The sequence below is a fragment of the Lynx rufus genome, unplaced genomic scaffold, assembly GCF_022079265.1.
Source record: "Lynx rufus isolate CCGP_SWC_20201006 ecotype Redwood Valley unplaced genomic scaffold, mLynRuf1.p SCAF_16, whole genome shotgun sequence".
NCBI lineage: Eukaryota > Metazoa > Chordata > Mammalia > Carnivora > Felidae > Lynx > Lynx rufus.
In genome coordinates this window covers 7,822,228-7,847,139 of record NW_025814830.1, presented here as the reverse complement: position 1 = coordinate 7,847,139, position 24,912 = coordinate 7,822,228, and the positions used below count along the sequence as shown (strand labels likewise).

At 54.2% G+C, this 24,912-nt stretch overlaps 1 protein-coding gene across 2 annotated transcripts; it reads left to right on the top strand.

Moving 5' to 3' along the window:
* Positions 1–25: 25 nt before the first annotated feature.
* On the top strand, positions 26–15,190 carry PVR (PVR cell adhesion molecule). 2 transcript variants are annotated; one of them, XM_047077885.1, is made up of 8 exons: positions 26–190; positions 3,379–3,738; positions 5,548–5,850; positions 6,889–7,006; positions 10,204–10,352; positions 11,406–11,537; positions 13,844–13,875; positions 14,367–15,190. In XM_047077885.1, exons 1-8 carry the CDS (start codon positions 130–132, stop codon positions 14,436–14,438), a joined length of 1,227 nt encoding a protein of 408 aa, XP_046933841.1. In that variant the 5' UTR covers positions 26–129; the 3' UTR covers positions 14,439–15,190. The 2 variants fall into 2 exon arrangements, with proteins under 2 accessions (XP_046933841.1, XP_046933840.1); XM_047077884.1 differs by having other exon boundaries at positions 11,403–11,537.
* Positions 15,191–24,912: the final 9,722 nt, after the last annotated feature.

The window sequence follows — 24,912 nt, the reverse complement described above, 5'->3', positions numbered from 1 at the left end:
CCACACCCAGGCTCCGCGCGAGCGCGGGTGCAGTCCCGGGGATTCCTGGGTAGCAGTTCCAAGCCCGGGCGGTGGCCCAGCAAACCCGGGAGGAGGCTCGGCCCCAGCGGCGACCCGGAGGAACCCAGGATGGTGTGGCCGCCGCTGCTGCTGTCGCTGCTGTGCCTGCTCTGGGCGCCCACGAGAGCAGGTGAGTAACCGCGTTCGACCTGGCGGCCACTGCTTATTCCCCCACCCTCCCCCGTCCCCCTCTGCACCAGCGGGGTGCTCGGCCTCCCGGGTTCCCCCGCCGCCCCGAGTCTGGAGGAACTTGGGTCCCGGGAAGGGCTCAGGCCAGACTTCGATACACCGATACACCACCGTAGGGCCGTCAGTCAATGGGAGAATCTCCTCCATGTCCAGCCATTCACCGTGGCCGGATGTGCTTCCCTGACTCCTGCGGCCCCCCGATCCGATCGGGGACAGAGAATCTTGATGGGGAACAGGAAGGCGGTGGCACATAACTCCCCCGAATCGCTTCTGACCCCTATTGTATGGCTCTAAGGGCATTAGTATTTTCATCCCCGCTGGACAGAGATGGCAAGTGCATTCCTGAGGGTCAAGTCACTTGCCTAGGCTAGCCAGCAAGTGGCAGAGCCGGGGGCTGGCCTACCCTGCGGCTGGCCCTTCCAGGCTCGTGTCCAGTATGAAAGCATGTGTGCATTCATTCCCCACACGCGTTTATGGAGCGCTTACTGTGTGTCAGGCAGTGTTCCAAGCCCTGGGGATACAGCCTTGAAGTCAGACGGCCCTGAGCTCAGGAGCGTTTCCTAAGCTCTCTGTTTCCATAAAACGTGTTGAGGGTGGGGAGGGATTCTTACCTATCTCGTAAGACTGTGTCTTGGGAGGTTGCTGACCAGTGTTGCACTTGGTAAGAACAATAAGCATAATTCGTGTGAACAATATTAATACCGAATACAGACTTGGGAAGTGTGGGAATTGTTGAATCACGATACTGGGGAAGCCACAGTCCCTCATCTAGGCATTTCCCAAAAGGTGATTCCCAGAACCCAGGGCACTTCTCCCGAGGCTTGAGGAGTTCATGTAGAGCTACCAACCTAAACCGCTTAAGGAGATCCCCAGTATGGGTCCTACTGTGACCTCCAGTTACAGATGAGGAGACTGAGGCACAGAGAGAGGAAGTAACTTGCCCCAGGCACCAGCAAGAAGCAGCAGACCCATGGGGCGCCTGAGTGGCTCAGTCGGTTAAGCGTCCAACTTTGGCTCAGGTCATGATCTCACGGTCTGTGAGTTCGAGCCCCGCCTCAGGCTCTGTGCTGACAGCTCGGAGCCTGGAGCCTGCTCCGGATTCTGTGTCTCCCTCTCTCTTGACCCTCCCCCACTCGTGCTCTCCATCTCTCTCTCTCACACACAAATAAACATTTAAAAAATTAAAAAAAAAAAAAAACAAGTAACAGACCCAATGAGTGAACCAAAATTGGACAGGCCCCCCCCCCCTCCACCAGGGCAGGAGAGACTGGTGCCTGGGAGCCTGGACGCAGGGTAGACCAGCCCCGGGGCTAGGCAAGTGGCTTGACCCTCAGGAACGCACTTGCCCTCTCTGTCCAGTGGGGATGAAAATACTAATCATGCACATCTCGTGGGGCATTAGGACGGGGTTGCAGGAGGCCACCTGTAAGGAAGCGGCTCATATGCCTGGCACAGAGTAGGCACCTGCGTGTGGTTAGTACACTCCACTCAGTGTGGAGGAGACCTGCCCTCTGGTGGAGGACAGCACCAGAGCGGGAGACTCACTTGCTCATTGGACCCCACATTAGCGCCCTGTGTTCCAGCTGTGCCCTCCTCCACGCTCCCAGCTCCCCGCGCCTCTGCGTGCTACCTCCCAGCTTCCTCTTCCTCACAACACAGTACTGTTCACCTTGATAGAGTCATTGGCAGGTGCTAATCCCTTTACATTAGATTTCATCACCTCATCTGCCCGGCAACCCTACGCTGCTATAATCACGCCCGTTTCACAGATGAGAAAACTGAGGCTCAGAGCAGTGAAACCACCCACACGTAGACCCACAGCTAATGAGTAGCAGTGCTGGGGTTCAAAGAACTTAACTCTTTCCCACCTTCTCCATTATCTGTATTAATAATAGTGCATAGGAAAAAAAAAGAATGCATAGGATTTTATTAAAATCAGTAAGAAACCAATTTGACAATAAATTTCATATTAAAAAATAATAAAACAAAATCAATAAGAGTCAGTACCTATATTGAGGGCTTACTGTGTGCTGGGGCCCTAGGCCGAAAGATTTTTAGTTTGTTTTTTTTTTAAGTATTTACTTTTGAGAGAGCAGAGTGAGAGAGAGCTCGGGGGGGGGGGGGGGGGCGGGGTGGAACGCAGAGAGACAGAGGGACAGAGGATCTGAAGCAGGGACCCCCCACTGACAGCAGCAAGCTGGATGCAGGGCTTGAAGCCGTGAACGCAGGAGATCATGACCTGAGCCAAAGTCTCACGCTCAACCGTCAACCCCAACCGACTGAGCCTCCCAGGCGCCCCTAGGCTGAAAGACTTTCATACAGAGCCTTGTGGGTTAGAGGTCAGACCCCAGGGTTCAAAGCCCACTTCAGCCATTTACCCTCTCCGTGACCTGGAGGAAACGACTCTGCCTTGGTTTCCCCATCTATAAAGTGGGGCTGACAGCCGTGCTGGCCTCAAGGAGCTGTTTAGGGACTCCATGCTGAGAGATACATGAAGCACTCGGAACAGCCCCTGGTGTGTGTAAGCAACCAGTGAGTGTTAACTGTTATTAGCCCCACGTTACAAATTAGGAAAAAGAATCAGAGGGTTTAAGTAACCTGCCTGAAGCCTCACAGCACAGACTGGAAGGGATCCAAAATCCTTGGATTATAATCGCCAGCCTTCTTGTGCCAGGATCCCCTACAAACCTTCTCCCAATCGGGGGTCCATGCCCAATAAAGGTAATAATAATACCGTATTTCATGGATTCTAAGACTCAAGAGTTTCTGCCCCTTTTCCCACCCCTCAGTGAGTCATGCTGTAAGTGACAGTGTCACCGCGGGACTGATGACACAGAGCTGACAGAAACCTTCTGGAACTAGTTATCGGTGATAGTTAATGCACGGCCTCGTGCCCTTTGAAATGGTTTCAATGTCAGGTTTAAGTTTTTAACTACAATTAAACACATCGCTGATGCTGAGATCGGGGAAATACGGTAATAACAGCCCAGGGAAGTGGCCCGGACGGGTTGGAGACCCAGAGCGAGCGGCCTCCCGGTTGCCCCTCGCGTGGAGCGTCCAGACCACAGGCGCCGGGTCTGACCCCCGCCTCCCCCCAACCCCCCTCCCCCGCCCCGCCTTTCCCCGCAGGGACCGGGACGGTCGATGTGCAGGCGCCCGCGCAGGTGCGCGGCTTCCTGGGCGACACGGTGGAGCTGCGGTGCAAACTGCCGCCCCTGGAGCACAAAGTGCAGGTGACGCAGGCCACGTGGACGCGGCGGACGGCGGCGGGGGACGACCTCAACGTGGCGGTCTTCCACCCCACACAGGGCTCCAGCTTCCCCGAGCCCGGGCGGCTGGAGTTTGTGGCCGCCAGGCCGGGCGAGGAGCTGCGGGACGCGTCGCTGGCCCTGCGAGGGTTGCGCGCCGAGGACGAGGCCAATTACACCTGCCGGTTCGCCATGTTCCCCGACGGCAGCAAGAGCGCGCGCACCTGGCTCCGCGTGCTGGGTGAGCCGAGGAGCCGGGAGGGGAGGATGGGGTGCTACCTGATCTCAAAGGAATACAAACGAGTGATTTTTTTTTAAGTTTATTTATTTTGAAAGAGAGAGAGCACACGAGTGGGGGAGAGGCAGAGAGAGAGAGAGGGAGAGTGAGGATCTCAAGAAGGCTCCACGCTGTCAGCACAGAGCCCGATGCCAGGCTCAAACCCACGAACCGTGAGACCATTAGCTGAGTGGAAACCAAGAGTCGGACACCTAACCGACTGAGCCAACCAGACGCCCTTGTTTAGTTTTGAGAGAGAGAGAGAGAGACACACACACACAGAGCATGAACAGGGGAGGGACAGAGAGAGAGGAAGACACAGAATCCGAAGCAGGTCCCAGGCTCTGAGCTGTCGAGCCTGATGCGGGGCTCGAACTCACCAACAGTGAATGGAAGTCAGATGCTTAACTGACCGAGCCGCCCAGGCGCCCACCAAAAAAGTGATCTTAATGCTGTGGTCATAGGCTTGGCATCAGAATATTTTCATTATCAAATTCTGAATTGAGCCCTCCGGTTCCTCCTGGATGGGGTACGCCTTCCGGCCTTTTGTGCCTGCAATGGGTCCCTCCGGAACTCCCTGCCGGCAGAGATAGAAACTAGTTTTAATTTAAAGTAATATTTCCGTTAATAATTTACTCGTTGCAGATACCTAGCAGACCGGGTAACGGTTGTTTTGGAAATTTTATGTATTTTACATAAAATTCTCAGTATTTTACAAAAAAAAAAAAAAAAAAAAAAAAAAACCCAACCAGTGAGTCAAATTCAAGAGAAATCTCCAGTCCATAATAACATTACGGCAACAGGCAATAATGAGGAAGGAACCAAGTGAAACCCCAGGTTTGGGAATCACCAGAATGACGATAAAGAGATGGTCAAGGGGCGTCTGGGTGGCTCAGTCGGTTAAGAGTCCGGCTTCAGTTCAGGTCATGATCTCACGGTTCGCGGGTTCGAGCCCTGCATCGGGCTCTGTGCTGACAGCTCAGAACCTGGAGCCTGCTTCGGATTCTGTGTCTCCCTCTCTCTCTCTGACCCTCCCCTGTTCATGCTCTGTCTCTCTCTGTCTCAAAAAAAATAAATAAACGTTAAAAAAAATTTTTTTAATAAAAATAAATAAATAAATAAATAAATAAATGTTTAAAAAATTATAAATAAATAAAGGAGAGAGAGAGAGATGGTCAAGATGGGTTTGGAGTCAGAACCGTGTGAAAGTCTAGCTCTGTCCATTACAACTGTATCACCTTGAGCCCATCACTTCCCTTCTCGACCTCCAGGACGCTACCAGCCCTCCTCTCCTCCATGAAACCCTCCTTCACTGCTACCCCAGACTGGGGCACTCCTTCTGGGCTCCCCCATCCCAGCCTGGCCCACTCTGGGTTGCCACTACGTGGGGAATTCTGTCTTCCCCCCTGGACTGTATACCCCATGAAGGCAGGGCTGGGGCTGTCCCAGTCATGCCTGGGTCCCCAACACTGCCCGTCATGTTGCCAAGGTATTCACATCCCAATTATAATATTGTTTATCAAGCAGTGATTATGTGCCCACTACCATTTTAGGAGCCTTCCCTGCAAATCTCATTGCCTGTGAGCCTATCATTATCTCCCGTTGACAGGCAAGGAAACTGAGGCACAGACGTGCCCAAAGCCACCCAGTGGCTCGGGGACAGAGTTGGGATTTGAACCTGGCCCTCAGCTAGCTTCCCCCCCTCTGCTGCTGAGATGTCTGTTGAACGACCGCGGGCGAGGACTGACTGGTCCCTTTTGCTTCCCTCCACAGCCCAGCCGGAGAACGCGGCTGAGACAGAGGAGGTCCCGCCCGGCCCGCTCAGCCTGGAGCCTGTGCCCGTGGCCCGCTGCGTCTCCCGTGGGGGCCGCCCGCCCGCCCGGATCTCCTGGTCATACCCGGACGGGAAGGCCAATGACAGCCTGGTGCCAGGACACCTGCCTGGCACGTTCGACGTCATCAGCCTCTTAACCTTAACACCCTCCAGCCAGGCAGATGGCCAGAACGTCACCTGCAAAGTGGAGCATGAGAGCTTCAAGGAGGCCGTGCTGCTGTCTGTGACTCTCGCCGTGCCTTGTGAGTGTACCCAAATGTGAGCAAAGGCAGGGACCGCCACATGAAGGCCTCTGTCTCTCCCGGCTCCCTTGAGCACAGTCTACACACGCCGCCTCCACCCGCTTCCCGAGCCGACTGTCTACACTGACCTTGCCTATTGCTACAGGGTTTCCCGCGTTGTCTACGCCAACCCCCTTGTCCGCTTTCTACACTGTTTCGCCATCATCTCTGCCGGACATGCGGGCTGCGGACCCGACTGCCCCCATTGTCTACACCCGTCACTTGGCCGCCAGCTCTGGGAAGCTGTCACTGTTTCCCGGGTTGTCTAGCCTGGCTCCTGTGACGTCTGTCTGCATTGACATTTTGACCTTACATTTTCTATGCTGGTTCGCCTGGGTACTCTCTCACACTGGCCCCCGATGGTGTCTACACTGGCTCATCTAAGGGGCTGTGTCCTCCCTTCACTGTCTATACTGAATACTCCCTCCAAGAAGTTGCCACACTGATTCCCTCGGGCACTGTCTACACGGGGCACCCTTAACATGGCCACTGGGTCCGAGGGAGGAGGGGATCGACACGGGCTCCGCCCCACACAAAAAAACACTGTCTCGCTGGCCTTCCCCCTGGGGACTTTGAAACGTCTTCCTGGTCCATCACATTTAGGATGGAAAAACAGCAGCTGAAGCAGGGTCATCCAGGAGTCTTTCCAGCAGGACTTGTCAGAGCCTTGAATATGCTCCTGTGTGTTATGAGTGTCTAAGAGGCCTTTTCTCACAGGACACCCGAGGCACACAAGGACCCGGCTTGTCCGGGAAAATGAGTAGAGAGCAGCAGGTCCCGAAAAGCCTTCTCAGCACCCCGCTGGCTCCCAGGCTGCCGAGGACTTCCGGCCTTTTGTTCCCTGAGGGAATCCATTGCCCCAGATTCCTGACAGGCCTCTCTATCTTGAGCTGTGCCTGAAACCCACTGAGGCCTTTCCTCGTTATGACACGATCCCACATGTCCCTAGGCTGCTCTGAAGAGTCCCCGTCTCTGAGCCCGTGCGTCTGTTTCCCTCAGACCCCCCTGAGGTCTCCATTTCCGGCTATGATGACAACTGGTACCTCGGCCGCAGCGAGGCCACCCTGAACTGTGATGTCCGCAGCAAACCAGAGCCCACAGGCTACGACTGGAGCACGTGAGTCCTGGGTGGGGCTGGACCCGTGGGTCTGAGGGAGGAGGGGGCTGGGGGCTGGGCCCGTGGGTCTGAGGGAGGAGGGGGCTGGGGGCTGGACCCGTGGGTCTGAGGGAGGAGGGGGCTGGGGGCTGGACCCGTGGGTCTGAGGGAGGAGGGGGCTGGGGGCTGGACCCGTGGGTCTGAGGGAGGAGGGGGCTGGGGGCTGGACCCGTGGGTCTGAGGGAGGAGGGGGCTGGGGTCTGGACTCCTATGTCTGAGGGAGGAGGGGGCTGGGGGCTGGACTCCTATGTCTGAGGGAGGAGGGGGCTGGGGGCTGGACTCCTGGGTCTGAGGGAGGAGGGGCTGGGGGCAGGACTCCTGGGCCTGAGGGAGGAGGGTCTGGGGGCTGGATTCCTGGGTCTGAGGGAGGGAGGGGGTGCAGGGCTGGAGGCTGGGTCTGAGGGAGGAGGGGCTGGGGCCTGGACTCCAGGGTCTGAGGGGGGGGTGGGCTGGGGGGACTGGGTCCCTGGGTCTGAAAGGGGAGGGGCTGGGGGCCTGAACCCCTGGCTCTGAGGGAGGAGGGGCTGGGGGCAGAACTCCTGAGTCTGAGGGAGGAGGGAAGCGCAAGAAAGTAAAAAGAGAAAAGTTGACTTTAGGCCCCAGTAAAATTTTCTGTCTGGTGTGCACAGCGTATGAGGGGGTTTAGTTCAGGTTCACCGTTACACCTGCTCTTTTCTGTTGTCTGCTGTGCACCGGTGGTCATGGACCCCGTGTGACACCCACACTCTGGGCCTAGGAAGCACTATTACCAGGGTTAAAGATAAGCTGGGGCCCGGGGCGCCTCAGTCGGTGAACCCTCCGACTTCCACTCAGGTCACGATCTCACGGGTCGTGAGTTCGAGCCCCACGTCGGGGTCGGTGCTGACAGCTCAGAGCCTGGAGCCTGCTTCGGATTCTGTGTCCCCCTCTCTCTCTGCCCCTCCCCTGCTCGCACTCTGTCTCTCTCTCAAAAATAATAAACATTTTTTTAAAAATTAAAAAAGTTAAGTTGGGCCCCAATAGGCGCAGTCCTTTGCAGGGGGACCCACAGCCACAAGGGGACAGAAGTACCTCCAAACCGACCCTCTTAACCTCTGGGCTGTGCCACCTCCCCACCCCCACCCTGTCATGGGTCACCTCATATAATCTGCTCAAGTCAGTTCTGACGGAGCAGGTGCTGTACCCGTTACAGAGCAATCAGATTTCTTCAAGTTCATGCCAAGGTCAGGGTTAAGAGTGAGGAAGGAAAAAGGCAGAGGGACCGATTGCCTTTCATAATTTGTATTGGGCTTTCGTGCTTGTTACAAAATGACTTACGACCATTATGGAAACGAGACGATCCAGTTATGAGCAAGAAGAAAATAGCACCCGTAGTCAAGTGGACACGGCCACCTCCAGAAATATCCACCGTTACCCTTTGTTATACATCCTTCCCACTTCTAACACTTCCAACCCATCCTTCTACACTTCTAAACAAAAATTGTGCTATGGGTACAGTTTTGAAACTTTCCCCTTATTGCATGAACGCCTTTCTGGGTCCCAGCCCATAGATCCACATCCCCATTCCCCCCAACGTTTCCTTAGGGGAAGTTTTAGACGTACACAAAAGATGTTAAGAATTTTCCATGGGGCGCCTGGGTGGCGCAGTCGGTTAAGCGTCCGACTTCAGCCAGGTCACGATCTCGCGGTCCGTGAGTTCGAGCCCCGCGTCGGGCTCTGGGCTGATGGCTCGGAGCCTGGAGCCTGTTTCCGATTCTGTGTCTCCCTCTCTCTCTGCCCCTCCCCTGTTCATGCTCTGTCTCTCTCTGTCCCAAAAATAAATAAACGTTGAAAAAAAAAATTAAAAAAAAAAAAAAAAAAAAAAGAATTTTCCAGCGAACGCTCAAAAACCCACCACGTGGATTCTCCCGCTGACATTCCGCTGGACCTGCTCTATCACATTTCTGTCCATCGGTCCTCCCCTCCTTCCACCCACCAGTCTTTTACCTTTCCTGCATTTCAAAGCATCCACGGTCCCCTTTGCAGTGCTGCTGGGGTTCCGTCCTAGATGCATGCCATCGCTGATTTAACCAGACCTGAACGTGGGCTCATTTCCCGTTTGCACCACGCAGATGCAGCGGTGGGACCGTCCCCGCCTGTCCGTGTCTGTGCAGAGCCACAGTCGCGTCCCTACCGCCAGTCAAAGGAGTCTCGGTCGAAGCTTTTCCAGTGGTGTTGGCAGACGCCCTTACTGTCCTGCCTCAAACCACAAGCCGTGATTCAGGCTCATGAGCCCCATGGCCGGGTTTCCGTCCCGGCTCTGCAGAATGCCCAAAACTCCATGCTGGCGTCTTCTCCATCCATTAAACCAAAGCTTTTTGACTGTTTACGGTGTGCCAGATCCCATTGGCCAACATACCTTGGCAAGTAAGACAGGCCAAATCCCCTCCCCTCCTGGCACTTCCATTCTAGTGGGGAGGGAAAGGATAAACAGAAAAACACCGTAAAGCGCGGTGTGTCAGATGAGGATAAGTGCTGTGAAAGAGGGAAAGCAGGGGAGGGAGGCGCTACAGTTGAAACAGGGTGGCCAGCGAAGGTGTCACTGAGGTGACATCGGAGCAGAGGCCTGAAGGAAGGGGACGATGAGCCGTGCTGGCATCCAGGGGATGAGCATTCCCGGCAGAGGGAACAGCATATGCAAAGCCCCCGAGGTGGCGGCATAACTGGAGCCTTTGAAGATAAGGAGGCCGCAGAGCCAAGGGGAGAGGAACAGACAGTGGGGTCAGTGGTATTGTAGCCAGCTCATGGGGTCTGTGGCCGGGTAAGCACTTGGGGTTTACGCCGAGTGACGCAGCAGCCACAGGAGGGCTGTGAACAGTGGAGGGTGGTTCTAACAAGATGTCTTGGGCCACTGCAGCGGAGGCGGGGAGCCCTGTGAGAAGGCGGCCACAGCAGCCCAGAGCAGGGGGTCAGCCCCGGCGGGGGGCAGGGGGGGCCAGGGAGGGCGGCGGAGTGGTCAGAGTCTGGAGAGGTTTCGTAGGTGGGGCGGTCGGCACCTGCTGATAGGCTGGGTGTGGGCACGAGAGGAAGAGTCGGGGAACTTTCGGGGCTTCTGTCGGCTTCGCTCAGAAACGGGGGCGTGAGCTTCATACAGTCAGGGCTCACACCTCCCGCTTCCTCACCCGTCCGTGTCTCCCCAGGACCAGGGGCCCCCTGCCACCCTCCGCTGAGGCCCAGGGCTCGCACCTCCTGATCCGTACCGTGGACGAGTCAATCAACACGACTTTCATCTGCCACGTCACCAACGCCCTAGGGACTGGCCAGGCAGAAATGACCATCCTGATCAGAGGTGAGGAGCCCCCCCCCCACCCCAATGCCCTAGGGACTGGCCAGGCAGAAATGACCGTCCTGATCAGAGGTGAGGAGCCCCCCCCCCACCCCAACGCCCTAGGGACTGGCCAGGCAGAAATGACCGTCCTGATCAGAGGTGAGGAGCCCCCCCCCCCCACCCTGCCCCGGGTGGAGAGAACAGAGGGACAGAAGGAAGAGGTGACAGCAGGATCCCTTCTGAGGGAGAAGTGTGGATCGGTCCCCTGGCTAGGGAGTCTTCGGCCACAAGACCGCTCTCTGATTCCCATTCTACCCCTCATCCCCCTCCCGAAAGGACCAGTGGAGTCCTCTTTACTCTGGTAACTCACCATCTGTACCATTGCAACAATCATCGTCCAGCCTCCTGGCTACACCACTCTGCAAACCCAGGCCGGGGCGGTTGCATGAGGCTTGTCCCCAGGGACTGGGAAGGGCCTTCCCAAGCGAATTAGGCAGGGCTCTGTCAATTGCAGTTCATAGAAGCCCAACCCCGAATAGTCTAAGCAAGAAAAACGGGACTTGATTGAAAAATGCACCTTCAGGTATGGTCCGATCCACACGCCCCAGCTGTGTAACCCCAGAACTTTCCTTTACGTCTCTCTCGTCTCCGCTGGCTGTGTGTGCGCTCAGAGAGGCGAGAGGTCCCCCAGCAGCTATAGCCTCGCGTCTCCCCTAGTTCAGTAGCCCCAGGGGAGAGAATACGCCACTTTCGAAAGCTCCAGCCCAAGTCCCAGGGCTGCCGGTCATTGGCACAGCCAGGGTCGCAGGCCCCTCCCCTGCCCCGGGAATCAGTCACAACAGCCATGGGGAATGGAATGGAATGCTCTGATCGGCCTGGCCCGGGTCAAAGTCTCGGCCTAAGAACCACAGGGTGGGGTCAAGTCCTGCTGAACGGTATAGACCAAGGGAGGGGCAGTGGTAGCTTCCTAAAGGGTACCGAGTAACGGGGGGGGGGGGGGGGGGCGGCGGGGAGACAGGTGAAGACCCCTGAAATCTGGGAACCCAACCCTGGCTCCTGCTTCTCTTCCAGCAGAACCTCACGAGGAAGAGCCACAACCAGGCCTGTCCATCACCATCATCGTGATCGTGGCGATCGTGGCGATCGTGGTGACCGTGTTCTTGGTGGCCCTGTCGCTGGTTTATTTCTGCGGGTTCAGACGCTCCCGTGAGTCCTTCCTCTGGCACATCCCCTGCCCGTCAGCCACGAGCGAATGTCACCACGGCTGCCGCGCTTGGGCACCTACTATGACTCGTGCTAAGCTCCGCACGTGGCCGCCTCCCGCTGAATCCTCAGTGCCTTGGGGTTCTGGCTCCTCCTTGGGTCACTGATTCCGCGTACAAATGTCTAGGGAACAGGGCAGCCCCGAAGGATGCCTGATGCTCTCTAAAGGGCCCTATGCTGTTTCGTTTGGGGTTTTTTTAATGTTTATTTCTTTTTGAGAGAGAGAGGGAACGAGGGAGGGGCAGAGAAGGGTACAGAGGATCCAAGGTGGGCTCCATGCGGAGAGCAGCGAGCCCGACGCGGGGCTCGAACTCACAAACCGTGAGATGGTGACCTGAGCGGAAGCCGGTTGCTCAACCGACTGAGCCACCCCGGCGCCCCCAAAGGGCCTGATGCTCTTAACTCCCAGGGCTTCACGCAGGCTGTTCCCCTGCCTGGAGCGCCCTCGCCGTGGCCCCTTCTGGTGAAGTCCTTCGGCTTCGGGAGAAGAGCCTGCAGAGTGCCTCGTGCTGGGAGCCCCATTTTACAGATGAGGAAATGTTTGCTGGGAGAGCTGAGGTCTTCCAACAGCCACACAGCTGGAAAGTCGGGAGTAGAGAGCAGTTCTCCTAACTACGAAGGTTGTTCGCTCGACCACTAAACAAAACTGCCTCCTCACATCCCAGCTGGAGGCGGCCTGCTCCCCCTCCTCCTCCTCCTTCTCCCCCTCCTTCTCCCCCTCCTTCTCCCCCTCCTTCTCCCCCTCCTTCTCCCCCTCCTCCTCCCCCTCCTTCTCCTCCTCCTCGCCCTCACCGATCTCCCAGAATGAGCCAAGCACCTGTGCTGGGCTCCCCCACCCCAGCCCTCGCCCACTTTGGGACACCACTGGGTGGGGACTTGTCGGTCTCTCCAGTGACCTGTGATGCCCGGGAGGGCAGAGCTAGAACTGTCATTCATGGTCACGGCTGCGTCCCCAGCACCACCTGCCGCTCACTCTACTGCTTTATTAATTGTGTCGGCGTGGGCAAATGACCTGCTCTCTTTGCCTCGGTTTCCTCATCTGTGAAACGGGACTAAGTGTACCTGCTCATACGGGTAACACACTTAGCACAGCACTTGGCACTCGGTAAGCCACACGCTGGGTGTATATAAGCTATGATCATTATTGCGGTCATGCTATATCTCTGATTAACATAAGCTCCATGAGAGCAGAAACTTTTGTCTCTTTTGTTCACGGCTGTATCTCCAGAGCCTAGAATGCACCTGGCATAAAATAGACATTTCTTTTCTTTTAATATTTATTTATTTTTCAGAGAGAGACAGAGAGAGCATGTGCACTCAAGTGGAGGAGGGGCAGAGAAAGAAAAGAAAGAGAGAGAGAATCTCAAGCAGGCTCCTCACTGCAAACACAGAGCCCAATGCGGGCCTTGAACCCACGAACCGTGAGATTATGACCTGAAGAAAGGAAGGAAGGAAAGAAAAGGAAGGAAGGAAGGAAGGAAGGAAAGAAAGAGAAAGAAAGAAAGAAAGAAAGAAAGAAAGAAAGAAAGAAAGAAAGAAAGAGGAAGAAAAAGAAAGAAAGAAAAGAAAGAAAAAGAAAATCAAAATCAAGAGTCAGACACTCAGCCAACTGAGCCACCCAAACATCCCCAAAGTAGACATTTCTTATTTGCTGAATAAACCCATTTGATGGTTGAGGAAACTTGAAGCACAGAGAGGTTCAGTTAATTACCCAAGGTCGCACAGCTCCTAAAGGACAGAGATAGGATTTGGAACCTTCTATCAGGTTCCAGAACCCATGCTCAATAAATATTCATTTACGGGGCGCCTGGGTGGCTCAGTCGGTTAGGCGTCGACTTCGGCTCAGGTCATGATCTCACGGTCCGTGAGTTCGAGCCCCGCGTCGGGCTCTGTGCCGACAGCTCAGAGCCTGGAGCCTGCTTCGGATTCTGTGTCTTCCTCTCTCTCTGCCCCTCCCCTGCTCGCGCTCTGCCTCGCTCGCTCTCAAAACTAAACATTAAAGAGAAAAAATAGTTTTAATAAAGAAATATTCGTTTATACTTAACAACGGAATGCATAACTGGGGGAGGCACAAACCCCCAGGTTTTACAAATGTATAAACCTCCGTGGGGAGTGGCCGCCGCGTGTCAAAGGCAGAGCTGGGACTGAGAACTCAGGGGGCACTGAGAACTGAGGGGGCACTGCCCCCTCGTCCCAGGCCTTCCGGCATTGTTGTCCGTTCCTGACAACCTCTCCTCCTCTTTCCCCAGGTCGGACCCCAAACAGCTCCTCTGCCAATGGCGTAAGTGTGGTGGTGGCACCGGGGAGGGTGTGGGGGTTCCGCGTGAACCGCAGCCCAGCCGCGCTGGCTTTCCCAAGGAGGGGACGGGTGTCTCCGGGCACCTGCAGCGCTTGACCAAAAGCCAGCATGATGTCAGGAGCCAGGCTTCCTCCAGAAGCCTCAAGCAGCGGTTCCCAACCTTTCCTGCCGGGCAGACTCCGCATGCATGCTCCCGGGCCCTCACCCCCTGAGCGTCCCTGTCTGGCGGGTCTGCGCTGGGGATCTGCATTCCCACGGGCGTCCCTTCCCTCCCCACTCATGACGGCACCTTCAGAAGGGCTGCCTCGGTCGCCTGTTGGCCTTTGGGCTAACACCAAGCGAGGAAGCACTTGGCCTTCAGGGGGAGGGGCGGGGACAGGCCCGCCGCTCTGTGCCAGGTGCGAGTTGGGCTTCAGCGGGAGGGTTTTGTTGGGAATGGCCCGGAGGCTAAAGTTTGACTGTCCGCTTTCCAGTGTATCTCCTACACAGCGGTGGACCTTAATCCCAGCTCTTCCCAGGACCCGCCCGCGGAGAACACCAGGTGACTGCGTAGGGACTGCTGGAGAGAGAGACTGGGGCTGGAGAGGATGTGGGCCACCCTGCCCAGTGGAGGGAGGCTCCCTCCAAAGAGACTGGCCACCTCCCTTGTGCCAGGCCGACCTCAAGAATGACCCGTGTGCCTCACCGTGCCGCAGCAGGTGCACGTTCGGCTGTTCCCCACGACCACTCTCTCAGTGGCTCAGGCATTCGCTGGAAGGACTCGCGGAACCCAAGAACGCGGTTACGCTCATGCTTCGGGTTATCCCAGTGACAGCATGAGACTCAGGTCAGCAGCGTGGATGCAGAGCCCCTGGGGGGCACCGGGCTGGACCGACCAGGCACCAGGTCCCAGTCGTCCCGCACGGGCAGCCCCGATTTCTCCCAGCCGTGACGTGTGATGGCACAACAGAGTCCCTCCATCCTTGCCGGACCTTGGGCTGCCCGAATTTGGGTTGCAGTATTTATTCCGGGGCTCCGTCGTGGTAGGGACGGCTGACCGCCCACGGAGCTGACCGTCCTCTCCAGCACCTCTGTAGCTCAAAGCCCCACTGTGTTACTATTCTTAATTATTTATTATTATTATTATTTTTTTTTAATTTACATCCAAGTAAGTTAACATAGAGTGTGATAATGATTTCAGGGATAGATTTTAGTGATTCGCCACTTGCACATAACGCCCGGCGCTCATCCCAACAGGTGTCCTCCTTAATGCCCCTCACCTCGTTAGCCCATCCCCCACCCGCCCCTCAACACCGCCCCCCCCACCACCATCAACCCTCAGTTTGTTCTCCGTATTACAGAGTCTCTGACGGTTTGTCTCCCTCCCTGTTTTTAGGTCATTTTTGCTTCCCTTCCCGCTATGTTATTTTTCAAAGTTTATTTTGAGAGCCAGGGCAAGCGGGGGAGGGGCAGAGAGAGAAGTAGAGGGAGAGAATCCCACGCAGGCTCAGTGCTGTCAGCGCGGAGCCCGAGGCGGGGCTTGAACTCAAGAACCGTGAGATCGTGCCCTGAGTAGAAGTGGGACGCTTAATGGACCGTGCCACCCAGGCACCCCGTCTTAAGGCCCCACTGTAAATCACACTGTTAGCATAGACTGTTTGGTGCAGTCCACAACCCCAGGCAAACTAAGAGGACTGTCGGCCAAGACACTCCAACACCTTAGAGGTTTACCTCCCAGAGTCAGGGGCAAAGGGCCAAACCTTTCCTTGGGCAAGGTTAACCCTTTCCTACATCGTGGGGCCACACAGACTGTTCCAGCTGCCAGAGAATTTTTGTAAGAATTTGACCTCTGGCCTTGAACTTCTAAATCTCTGGATCGGTGGAATCCCTGTGGTGACAAGAAATACCTCCAACCCTCAATCCATAAGAGAACCCGAGGCTGGAGCTCAGCTGCTCGGGGCCGTCCGAGGACTGGGAAGATGGTGGACGTGAACTTGGAGGACGTGAGTTCCAGGCACCTTCTGCCAAGACGCAGGTCCCGGGAGATCGTCCGTAGCCAGTGTGCTGGTGTTGATGGGTCCCCCCCCTCCCCCCGCCCAGAGAATGGGAGCCGGTCACCCAGCAAGGAAGGCAAAGTGTCCAAAACAAGGAGGAAGAGGTCCCGGGGGAGCAGAAGCCACCCTTGGGCAAGACACACGGATGGCCCTCAGACCAGGGAGGATACAGCCTGAGGTCCCAGAGGCAGAGCTGACCAGATACAGCTGATGCATTTCCTTCCTAACGGTCTCTGATCTTGGGGGGGGGGGGCACCAGAATCCTTTTACAGCAAGGCCCTCCGTTCAGGAAATACCTGCAGGAAGCAAGACCTCTGGCCAAGATGCTAACTAACCCAGAGCATGAGGCCCGAGCTGCCTCGCAAGAGAAAACAAGTTCTTGGGACGCGGCAAGGCCCACAGGGCTCCACAGTGTCGGGGTGCGGGGGGGGGGGGGCAAGTGAGAGATCTGTCAAGCTACTAGTACATAAACCCTACCCGTCCCTAGCCCCAAACACCTCATTAAAGTTAATTGATTGCATCTTAGACTCTCCGTGTGCAAGGGGGTGGCTGAGTTTCGCGTGGACCGTCACCATGTGGGACAGAAGCAGGGGTGCGGGAGCAAGAACCTGAATCAGGAGGGCCACAGGGATGAGCCCCCAGGATTCTCAGATGCCCTGGGGAGAGCTCGTTTTATTTCCCTCTCGATTTTTTTTTTTTAATTTTTTTTTTTCAACATTTATTTTTGGGACAGAGAGAGACAGAGCATGAACGGGCGAGGGGCAGAGAGAGAGGGAGACACAGAATCGGAAACAGGCTCCAGGCTCCGAGCCATCAGCCCAGAGCCCGACGCGGGGCTCGAACTCACGGACCGCGAGATCGTGACCTGGCTGAAGTCGGACGCTTAACCGACTGCGCCACCCAGGCGCCCCATCGATTTTTTTTTTTAAATTAACGGTTATTTTTGAGAGAGAGAGAGACAGAGCATGAGCAGGGGAGGGGCAGAGAGAGAGGGAGACACAGAATCCGAAGCAGGTTCTGGGCTCCCAGCTGTCGGCACAGAGCCCGACGCGGGACTCGAACCCACGAACTACAAGATCATGACCTGAGCCGAAGTCAGACGCCTAACCACTGAGCCACCCAGGCGCCCCTCTCGTTATTTTATTTATTTATTTTTTTTTGACTAGGTCCTGTATAAACATCCCCAAATCAAAAGTTATTAAAAAACATCAGGGGTCCACTTTGAGTTCGTCTGCACATAGAGAGTAAGGAAAGGACCCAGCTTCATTCTTTCGCTTACGGGTATCCAGTCCTGCACAACCCTGAGCGTGTAAATGCACACTTAAAAATGCCTAGAATGGCCAACTTGTGTCATCTCTGTTTTCCCCCAATTTTCTTTTTAAGCAGGCTTCACAACCAGCATAGAACCCAACGTGGGGCTTGAACTCACGACCCTGAGCTCAAGACCCGAACTGAGGTCGAGAGTCGGAAGCTTAACCGACTGAGCCACCCAGGCGCCCATCTGTTTTCCTACAAGTTTTAAAAATTAATAATGTGATACACCAAAACCCACCAAATAGTACATTTTAGAAGGGGGAACTGTATTACTGTAAACCTCGTGGTTTGAAACAAAAAATTATTCTTACGAGCTCTGGCGGTCAGAAGTCCAAAATGAGTCTCTCTGGGCTAACATCAAGGTGGCCGCAGGGCGGGTTCCTCCGGAGGCTTCAGGGGAGAATCTCTTCCTCCAGCTTCTAGAAGCACCACCCATGTTCCTTGGCGTAAGGACTATCACCTGGCCTTTCCTCCCCCGGTGCCCACATCCCACCTCCTCCTCTGACCTTCCTGCCTCTCTCTTTCCTGTGAACACATTGGGCCCACTCGGGTCCCCCAGGATAAGCTCCCCATCTCAAGGTCATCAATCACACCCACAAAGCCCTTTTGCCATATAAGGGAATATATTTTATCTATCACTCTCACCACGATAACCCTGGAACAACTGTCAGGTGAGGGTTATTAACGTACGCAGAACAGGGGCACCTGGGTTGAGCCTCTGACTTCCGGTCATGATCTCATGGTTTGTGAGTTCGAGCCCGGCTTCGGGCTCTGTGCTGACAGCTCGGAGCCTGGAGCCTGCTTCGGATTCTGTGTCTCCCTCTCTCTCTGCCCCTCCCCTGCTCATGCTCCGTCTCTCTCTGTCTCAAAAATAAATAAAACATTAAAAAAAATTTTTTTAATAAATAAAAAATTAAAATAGACATTTAAAAAACGTTTTAAATGCACACAGAATAAATATATATCCTTTTTTCCATACTAAGTAACATCTCAGACACACCGTTCTTCACTATACTTTTATAACTAAGATTTCCGGAAATTCTGAGAGAGCACCTTTATTATTATTTTTTTTTTTTAATGTTTATTTTTGAGAGACAGAACGCGAGTGGGGGAGGAGCAGAGAGAGAGGGAGACACAGAATCGGAAGCAGGCTCCAGGCTCTGAGCTGTCAGCCCAGATCCTGACCTGGGACTCGAACTCACCGAACCACGAGAGTGGTTAAGTCAGACCCTTAACCAACTGAGCCACCCAGGCGCCCCCAGCAAGTGCCTTTAGTCTTTTTACAGCCACATAGTAAGTACTCCCCAGGGGGACATCCAGGACTCTTTCAACCAAGCCCCCACTGGACAGATGTTTGTAGTGTTTCCGCCCTGTTCCCATTACAGTGTCGTAATGAGTGGCCTTGCTCACTGTCACCCAGCTCGTACTGACCCACGAGTGTAGGACACGCTCCTGGAGGTGAAATTGCGAGTCAAAGACTATGCGCCCCCTGCTGTCGCCACGGATACCGACAACCGGTCCTGCACAGACTGTGGATTTCACAAGCACCCGGGACTCGAGAGAGTGGACCCCGAATTTGGGCGTGGAAGTTGCACAAATCACAGACGATTGAGAAAACCACGATCATCCGTGTTGGGCCAGGAAGGGGAGAGGGTCAGACGGAGAGGCGAAAACAGCCCCAAGCCCTGCCCGGGCATTGCTCCCAGGGGAGGAAGGGGTAGCGGGCGTTCCAAGCCGATACTACCCCACCTAGAGGAGACTCAAGGTCCTGGAAACCTCCAGGTGGCAGACGGCTTGGACCGACGATCGATCCTGTGCTCCCGAAATCTGAGTGGGAAACGAGGTGACCCAGCAATTGCGCTTTCAGGCAGAGACCCAGAAAAATTGAAACGAGGTCACCAAACACCTGTACATCGGTGTTCACAGCCGCACTATTCGCAATGGCCGAAGGTGGAGACGCCCCAGATGCGCGTCAACAGATGATAACATGGGGTGTATCCACCCACACAGAGTGGAATATTACTCAGAGATAAACGGGGTGGAGCACTGTCTGGCTACAACACGAATGAACCCCAAAAGAATGAAAGAAGTCAGCCACAGAGGGCTACAGAGGGTAGGATTCCGTCTCTAGGCAAAGTCCAGAGTAGGCGAATCCACACAGACAGGAAAGAGGTGAGGGGTTGCCAGGACCTGGAGGGAAGGGGGTGATGGGGAGTGGCTGCTCAATGGGTCCAAGGTTTCCTTTTGTTGTGATTTAAAAATAAAAAATAGGGGCGCCTGGGTGGCGCAGTCGGTTAAGCGTCCGACTTCAGCCAGGTCACGATCTCACGGTCCGTGAGTTTGAGCCCCGCATCAGGCTCTGGGCTGATGGCTCAGAGCCTGGAGCCTGTTTCCGATTCTGTGTCTCCCTCTCTCTCTGCCCCTCGCCTGTTCATGCTCTGTCTCTCTCTGTCCCAAAAATAAATAAACGTTGAAAAAAAATTTTTTTTAAATAAAAAACAAAACACACACACACACACACACAACCAGACAAAAACAAAACAGAACAAAACAAGTTCTGGAAATAGGGGTGATGACTGCACAGCGCTGTGAACGAGCTAAATGCCACTAAACTGCACACTTTCAAATAGTTAACACGATCCATTTGGCGTGTTAGCTTTACCACAATAAAAAAAAAAAAAAAAAACCTTTAAATTTTTATAGAAAAAGAATTTTTAAGTAAAAAAAAAAAAAGTGACAGAAAGCAGGTTAGTATTTGCCTGGGTCCTAATGATGAAGTTTTGGGGGTGATGTGGGGGTTCGTGGGGTCCGAAGCCAATGACCAAGAAAGAATTCTTGAAGACGTCTTTGGTGCAAAAAGGTGATTTTATTAAAGCAGGGGGATAGGACCCATGGACAGGAAAAGCTGCTGCATGGGGACATGACAGGTAATTCATGATTTACCCTCAGGTTGAGAGGAGGTCAGGGATAGAGTCTCTAAGGAACTTTGGAAACAAGGTTTCCAAGACGTTGAGGGGCTAGCTGTTGCTAGGGAAACACCATTTATTACCTTTCAATAAAACCTCAGTCATGAGACCCTTCAGATGTATATGGGGGGGGGCATAAACTTGGAGTAGGATTGCCAGCATATTTTGGGGGAAGTTGAGATAAAAGAAATACATTTACAGGATCCTGGGGGATCAGGATAATGTTAAGCCAAGATTCCCTTTTGCCCCCAGCAAAGTGTCATCATCCAGGCAGCTGAGCTCCTGGAGGGAGGTCACTGTCGGTTTCAAGGACGTGCCAATGGGCTGGAGGCAGTAAGGGAATTTAAGTTTTCATTTGCCTTAGTTCCCCACAATCACCGTGGCAAGCACTTAAACCCCTTTCCTTTGTTCGTGGAGGGGAGGAGGGGGGGGTGTCCGGGGAATATCACCCATATCCCACCTGGGGGGGGTGGGGGGCAGCCTGTATTTTGCCCTCAGCTTGCCCCACCTCCCTCATCACGAGCATATAAGAGATCAATAGAAAACGGGCTTCGTTGAGATTAAACAGGCAAATTATTTCATAATTTGGCCAAACCACGTATTTCTGTTGTTTTCCAGCGATAGCTTAATATAGTTAATTAAACTGTCATAATGAAACGTCTGGAGAAACATTGGGCAGCTAATAGGCATGTGAAAAGATGTTCAGCTTTACCCGGATTTCAGGAAATGCAACAATTACCATAATGAAATTTGCAAAACTCCAAATGTCTGAAAACAGCAGCTGTGGATGAGGAGGTGGAGACTCGTGAGATCTCATACGTGGGATGTGGGAACGTCAACTGATGCCACAGCTGTGGACAATGTCTGGTAGATTTAGGGGACGCCGACCCCAGGGAGCTGTGCACACAATGACACTCGCAGTCAGATAGTCTGGGTTCAAATCCTTCTTAACCTAATCATCATAAACTTTCGATTCCCTGTTTGTAAATGAGGATACTGACTCAAGCTACTTTATACAAACGTTAGCATTACATCAGTTAATATATGGAACTGATCGGTGCACGTAGTCTTTTTTTTTTTTTTTAATTTTTTTTCAACGTTTATTTATTTATTTTTGGGACAGAGAGAGACAGAGCATGAACGGGCGAGGGGCAGAGAGAGAGGGAGACACAGAATCCGAAGCAGGCTCCAGGCTCCGAGCTGTCAGCCCAGAGCCCGACGCGGGGCTCGAACTCACGGGCCGCGAGATCGTGACCTGGCTGAAGTCGGACGCTTAACCGACTGCGCCACCCAGGCGCCCCGGTGCACGTAGTCTTAAAGCAATGCCCGGTTTGATCTGTGAAGGTTATGCGGGGAATTTTAATTCTTTCAACATTTATTTTCGCTTGTCTCTTTGCAACGCCTTGGAAGCAAAGTGGGTGATGTCACGTTTTGTAAACTGTGTGTCGAGTCACAGACGTTTACGTTATTTCGTTTGAACGGTTCAATATCCTGGAGTTCTACCTTAAACATATATATGCATATTTCCACACCTCAGCTCTTCGGGGCAGGATTTTTAGGAACCAATTAAATCCACGAAGTGAAGGATGGGTGAATTAAGAAGGATGGGTTAAAGAAAAAAAAAAATAGTATTCTAACTGTAAAGAAAACGATTATTTAACGATGCCTGTTAAAGCACCCGACAAGATTCTTGCCTGGCGGAGGGCAGGCAGGGGTGATCAGACAGCACCTGGGGGGAGGGGTGGGGGGAAACGAGGAACCTGATCGGACGTGGAGGGCGGAACAGCTATCAAGGGTGACAGGTTCTGGTGAAATTGACTTAGGACGATACTTGCCAAAATTGGAGAAAAGAGAGAAGAACACGGAGGTCCAAGAGTCAGGCCTCGTAGGAAGGGCTCAGGGGAGCCTAGGGAGACTCCAGTCACTGGGAGAACCTCCATCAGTATATAAAAATGGGATGGTGAGGGTGCTTCAGGGGCCAAGAGCGGAGAGGGCCCTCCCTCCCCACCCCTGCTCCCCAGACTGAGATTAAACACAAGGAACTGGACTGTCTGTTTCTACTCCAAGCACCGCGTGTGGAGCTCAGCTCTGCTTCTCTGCGGTTGGTTCTGTTTTCCACCGCGCATTGGCATCCGCCTCAGCCTCCGGCTGGCGCCAAGAGGGCTGCTGCATTCCAGCCATCGCAGCCAGACCCAGATCTGGAAAAACAGATGACCCTGTCCTGGGTGAACTTCCCCAGCAGCCTCCTCTCGGGATCTCATTGGCCAGCATCGCCCACCGCTCAACCAATCCCCAGCGAAAGAAGGAGACTGCCTGGGGGGACTTGGACCCATCAGGATCTGCCTTCTGAAACTGGGCAAAAACCCAGAGGAAGGCTGCAGAATGATAGAATGGCTGACAGTAGAAGTCTGGTATTTTTTTAACCGGTGAACCTTTCTGGGTAGTTAGAAGATGGTTTAATTTTATACTCTTCTTTTTGCGTTCATACTGTCTAAATTTTCTATATTCAACCTTTTCTTTTCATAATGCAAAAGGAATCGGTCGTTATTTGAGAGAGAGAGGCCTAACACTACTTACGGAGCCTTCACTCCAAGAGGTCAGCAGTGAAAAGGTACCAGAATCCCTCTGACCCCCTAACTTCCACTCCTGCTGTGCAACCAAATTCCTACCAGAATGAGGCTGGTTCGGGCAATCTTGTGGGGGCCCAAGCTTGAGCTGTCTCCCCAGGGGCGGCCGCACTTGGAAATGACGGCCGGGTTTGCAACCACCTCTCTCTCAAGCAGAGAGAGGAAGTTTCAAAATCGCAGCCAGAAGGACTGAGGGTAAATCCCCGTGGACACTAAACATCGCACAAAGCCTTCAAGGCATCAGGGAGCTTTCGGGAGGTGGGGGGTTGGAAACGCCTGGGGGGGGGATGCACGTCCCTTGAGCAGGGTCACAGAGGGGCAGGGAGAATTCTGGAAGGAGCGCAAGTCCAAAGACAAGGTCAACACCACCACCACCGCCAGACGTCTGTTGTGTGCTTTGGGGGCCTCTTGCGTGAGTGTCTCCTTACCCCTCGCGGCAGCCCCGTGAGGTGCGGGTGCTTGTCCCCACTGTCCAGAGGAGGACGCCAAGGCTCAGAGAGGTGAAGTCACCTGCAGCCAAGATCCCATAGCCGAGTGATAGCAGAGCCCGGCTGAGTCAAGCTCACCAGCTCGCCACAGGGACTCTGCGATTGTTTAGCCGGGCTGGGCCACCCCACCCTAAGGTGGTTCAAAGTCAAGATTTTTCTGTCACTCCAAGCTGCGGACTCCGGTGGACGCCCTCACCTGCGGCAGTCTGGCGACACATACACACACGCCAACTGCTACCGACAAGCACCCCAACTTACTGTTCTTCCCGCAGACCCTGCCCCCTTCAGATCCTTAGACCAGCCCCGTGCAGGAGAAACTCCTGTGATGGAGGCGTCTGGGTGGCTCGGTCGGTGAAGGGTCCGACTCCTGATTTCAGCTCAGCTTCGTGAGATCGAGCCCCAAGTCGGGCTGGGCACGGCATGGAAGAGCCTACTTGGGATTCTCTCTCTCTCTCCCTCTCCCTCCCTGCCCCCCCCCCCCAGTGCACTCTCTTTCAAAATAAGTAAACAAACAAATTTCAGGGACACCTGGGTGGGTGGCTCGGTCAGTTAAGCGTCTGACTTTATCTCAGGTCATGACGTCACAGTTCGGGGGTTCAAGCCCCACATCCGGCTCTCTACTGACAGCTCAGAGCCTGGAGCCTGCTTCCGATTCTGTGTCTCCCTCTCTCTCTCTGTCCCTCCCCCATTCATGCTCTGTCTCTGTCTCAAAAATAAATAAGCGTTAAAAAAAAAATTAAGAAAAAAAAGAAAGTGGTCAGTTTGAGAAATTAATTTTTTTTTTGAGAGAGAGACAGAGAGGGAGTGGGGTAGGGGCAGAGAGAGAGAGAGAGAGAGAGAGAGAATCTCAAGCAGGCTCCACACTGTCAGCGCGGAGCCCAAGGTGGGGCTCGAACCCCCGAACCGTGAGATCATGACCTGGGCTGAAACCAAGAGTCAGATGCTTCACTGACTGAGCCACCCAGGCGCCCCTGAGAAACTAATTTTTGAGGCATTAATTTTAATTAATTTAAGGGCATATTTCAATTGCCATATGTGGCTACTGGCCACAGTATCAGCACAACCCTGGACCCTCCATCACCTAGACCCTGTTCTAACAGAGCTCAGAATTCCAACCGATCCCTCCCTCCTTCTTCTCCAGCCTCACCCCCTCCTACTCAGACCCTCCCCAGCCAGAATCTTCAGCCTCCACGCCCTTTCAAGTGCTGTTAACAATGCTTGGTATAAACCTCACCCCACCCCACTGCACCTGTCTCATCGCTCCTCCCATTCTGTTCCATTGTCTCCTCCTCCAGGAAGCCCTCCCTGCCCCTCAGGCTGAGTGAGGCATCGTTTTTGGGCTCTCCCAGCCCCCTGGGCTCCTCTGTCCCAGCGCTGATCCCTCCGGATCATCATTGTCTGGGGATGGGTCTGTTCCCCTCCCCAACATAGACACGGAACTGTGAGCCTGACTGTGGACGGAGGGCAAAGCAAGAGCTGTCTCAGTCGTCACTGTGTCCTCAGCACCACCCAGCATGGGGCTGGGCATAAGGAGCGTGTGTTGGAATGAATGAATGGATGGATGAATGAATGATGCTTTTGAAAGACTATG

What these genes read in the sequence shown, in the direction of transcription:
- PVR (XM_047077884.1), top strand. Translation starts at nt 130, where the DNA reads ATGGTGTGGCCGCCGCTGCTGCTGTCGCTGCTGTGCCTGCTCTGGGCG. An exon ending in CACCTGGCTCCGCGTGCTGG is followed by an intron (nt 3,739 to 5,547) that starts GTGAGCCGAGGA and finishes TTCCCTCCACAG; the next exon opens with CCCAGCCGGAGAACGCGGCT. An exon ending in CTGCGGGTTCAGACGCTCCC is followed by an intron (nt 11,538 to 13,843) that starts GTGAGTCCTTCC and finishes CTCTTTCCCCAG; the next exon opens with GTCGGACCCCAAACAGCTCC.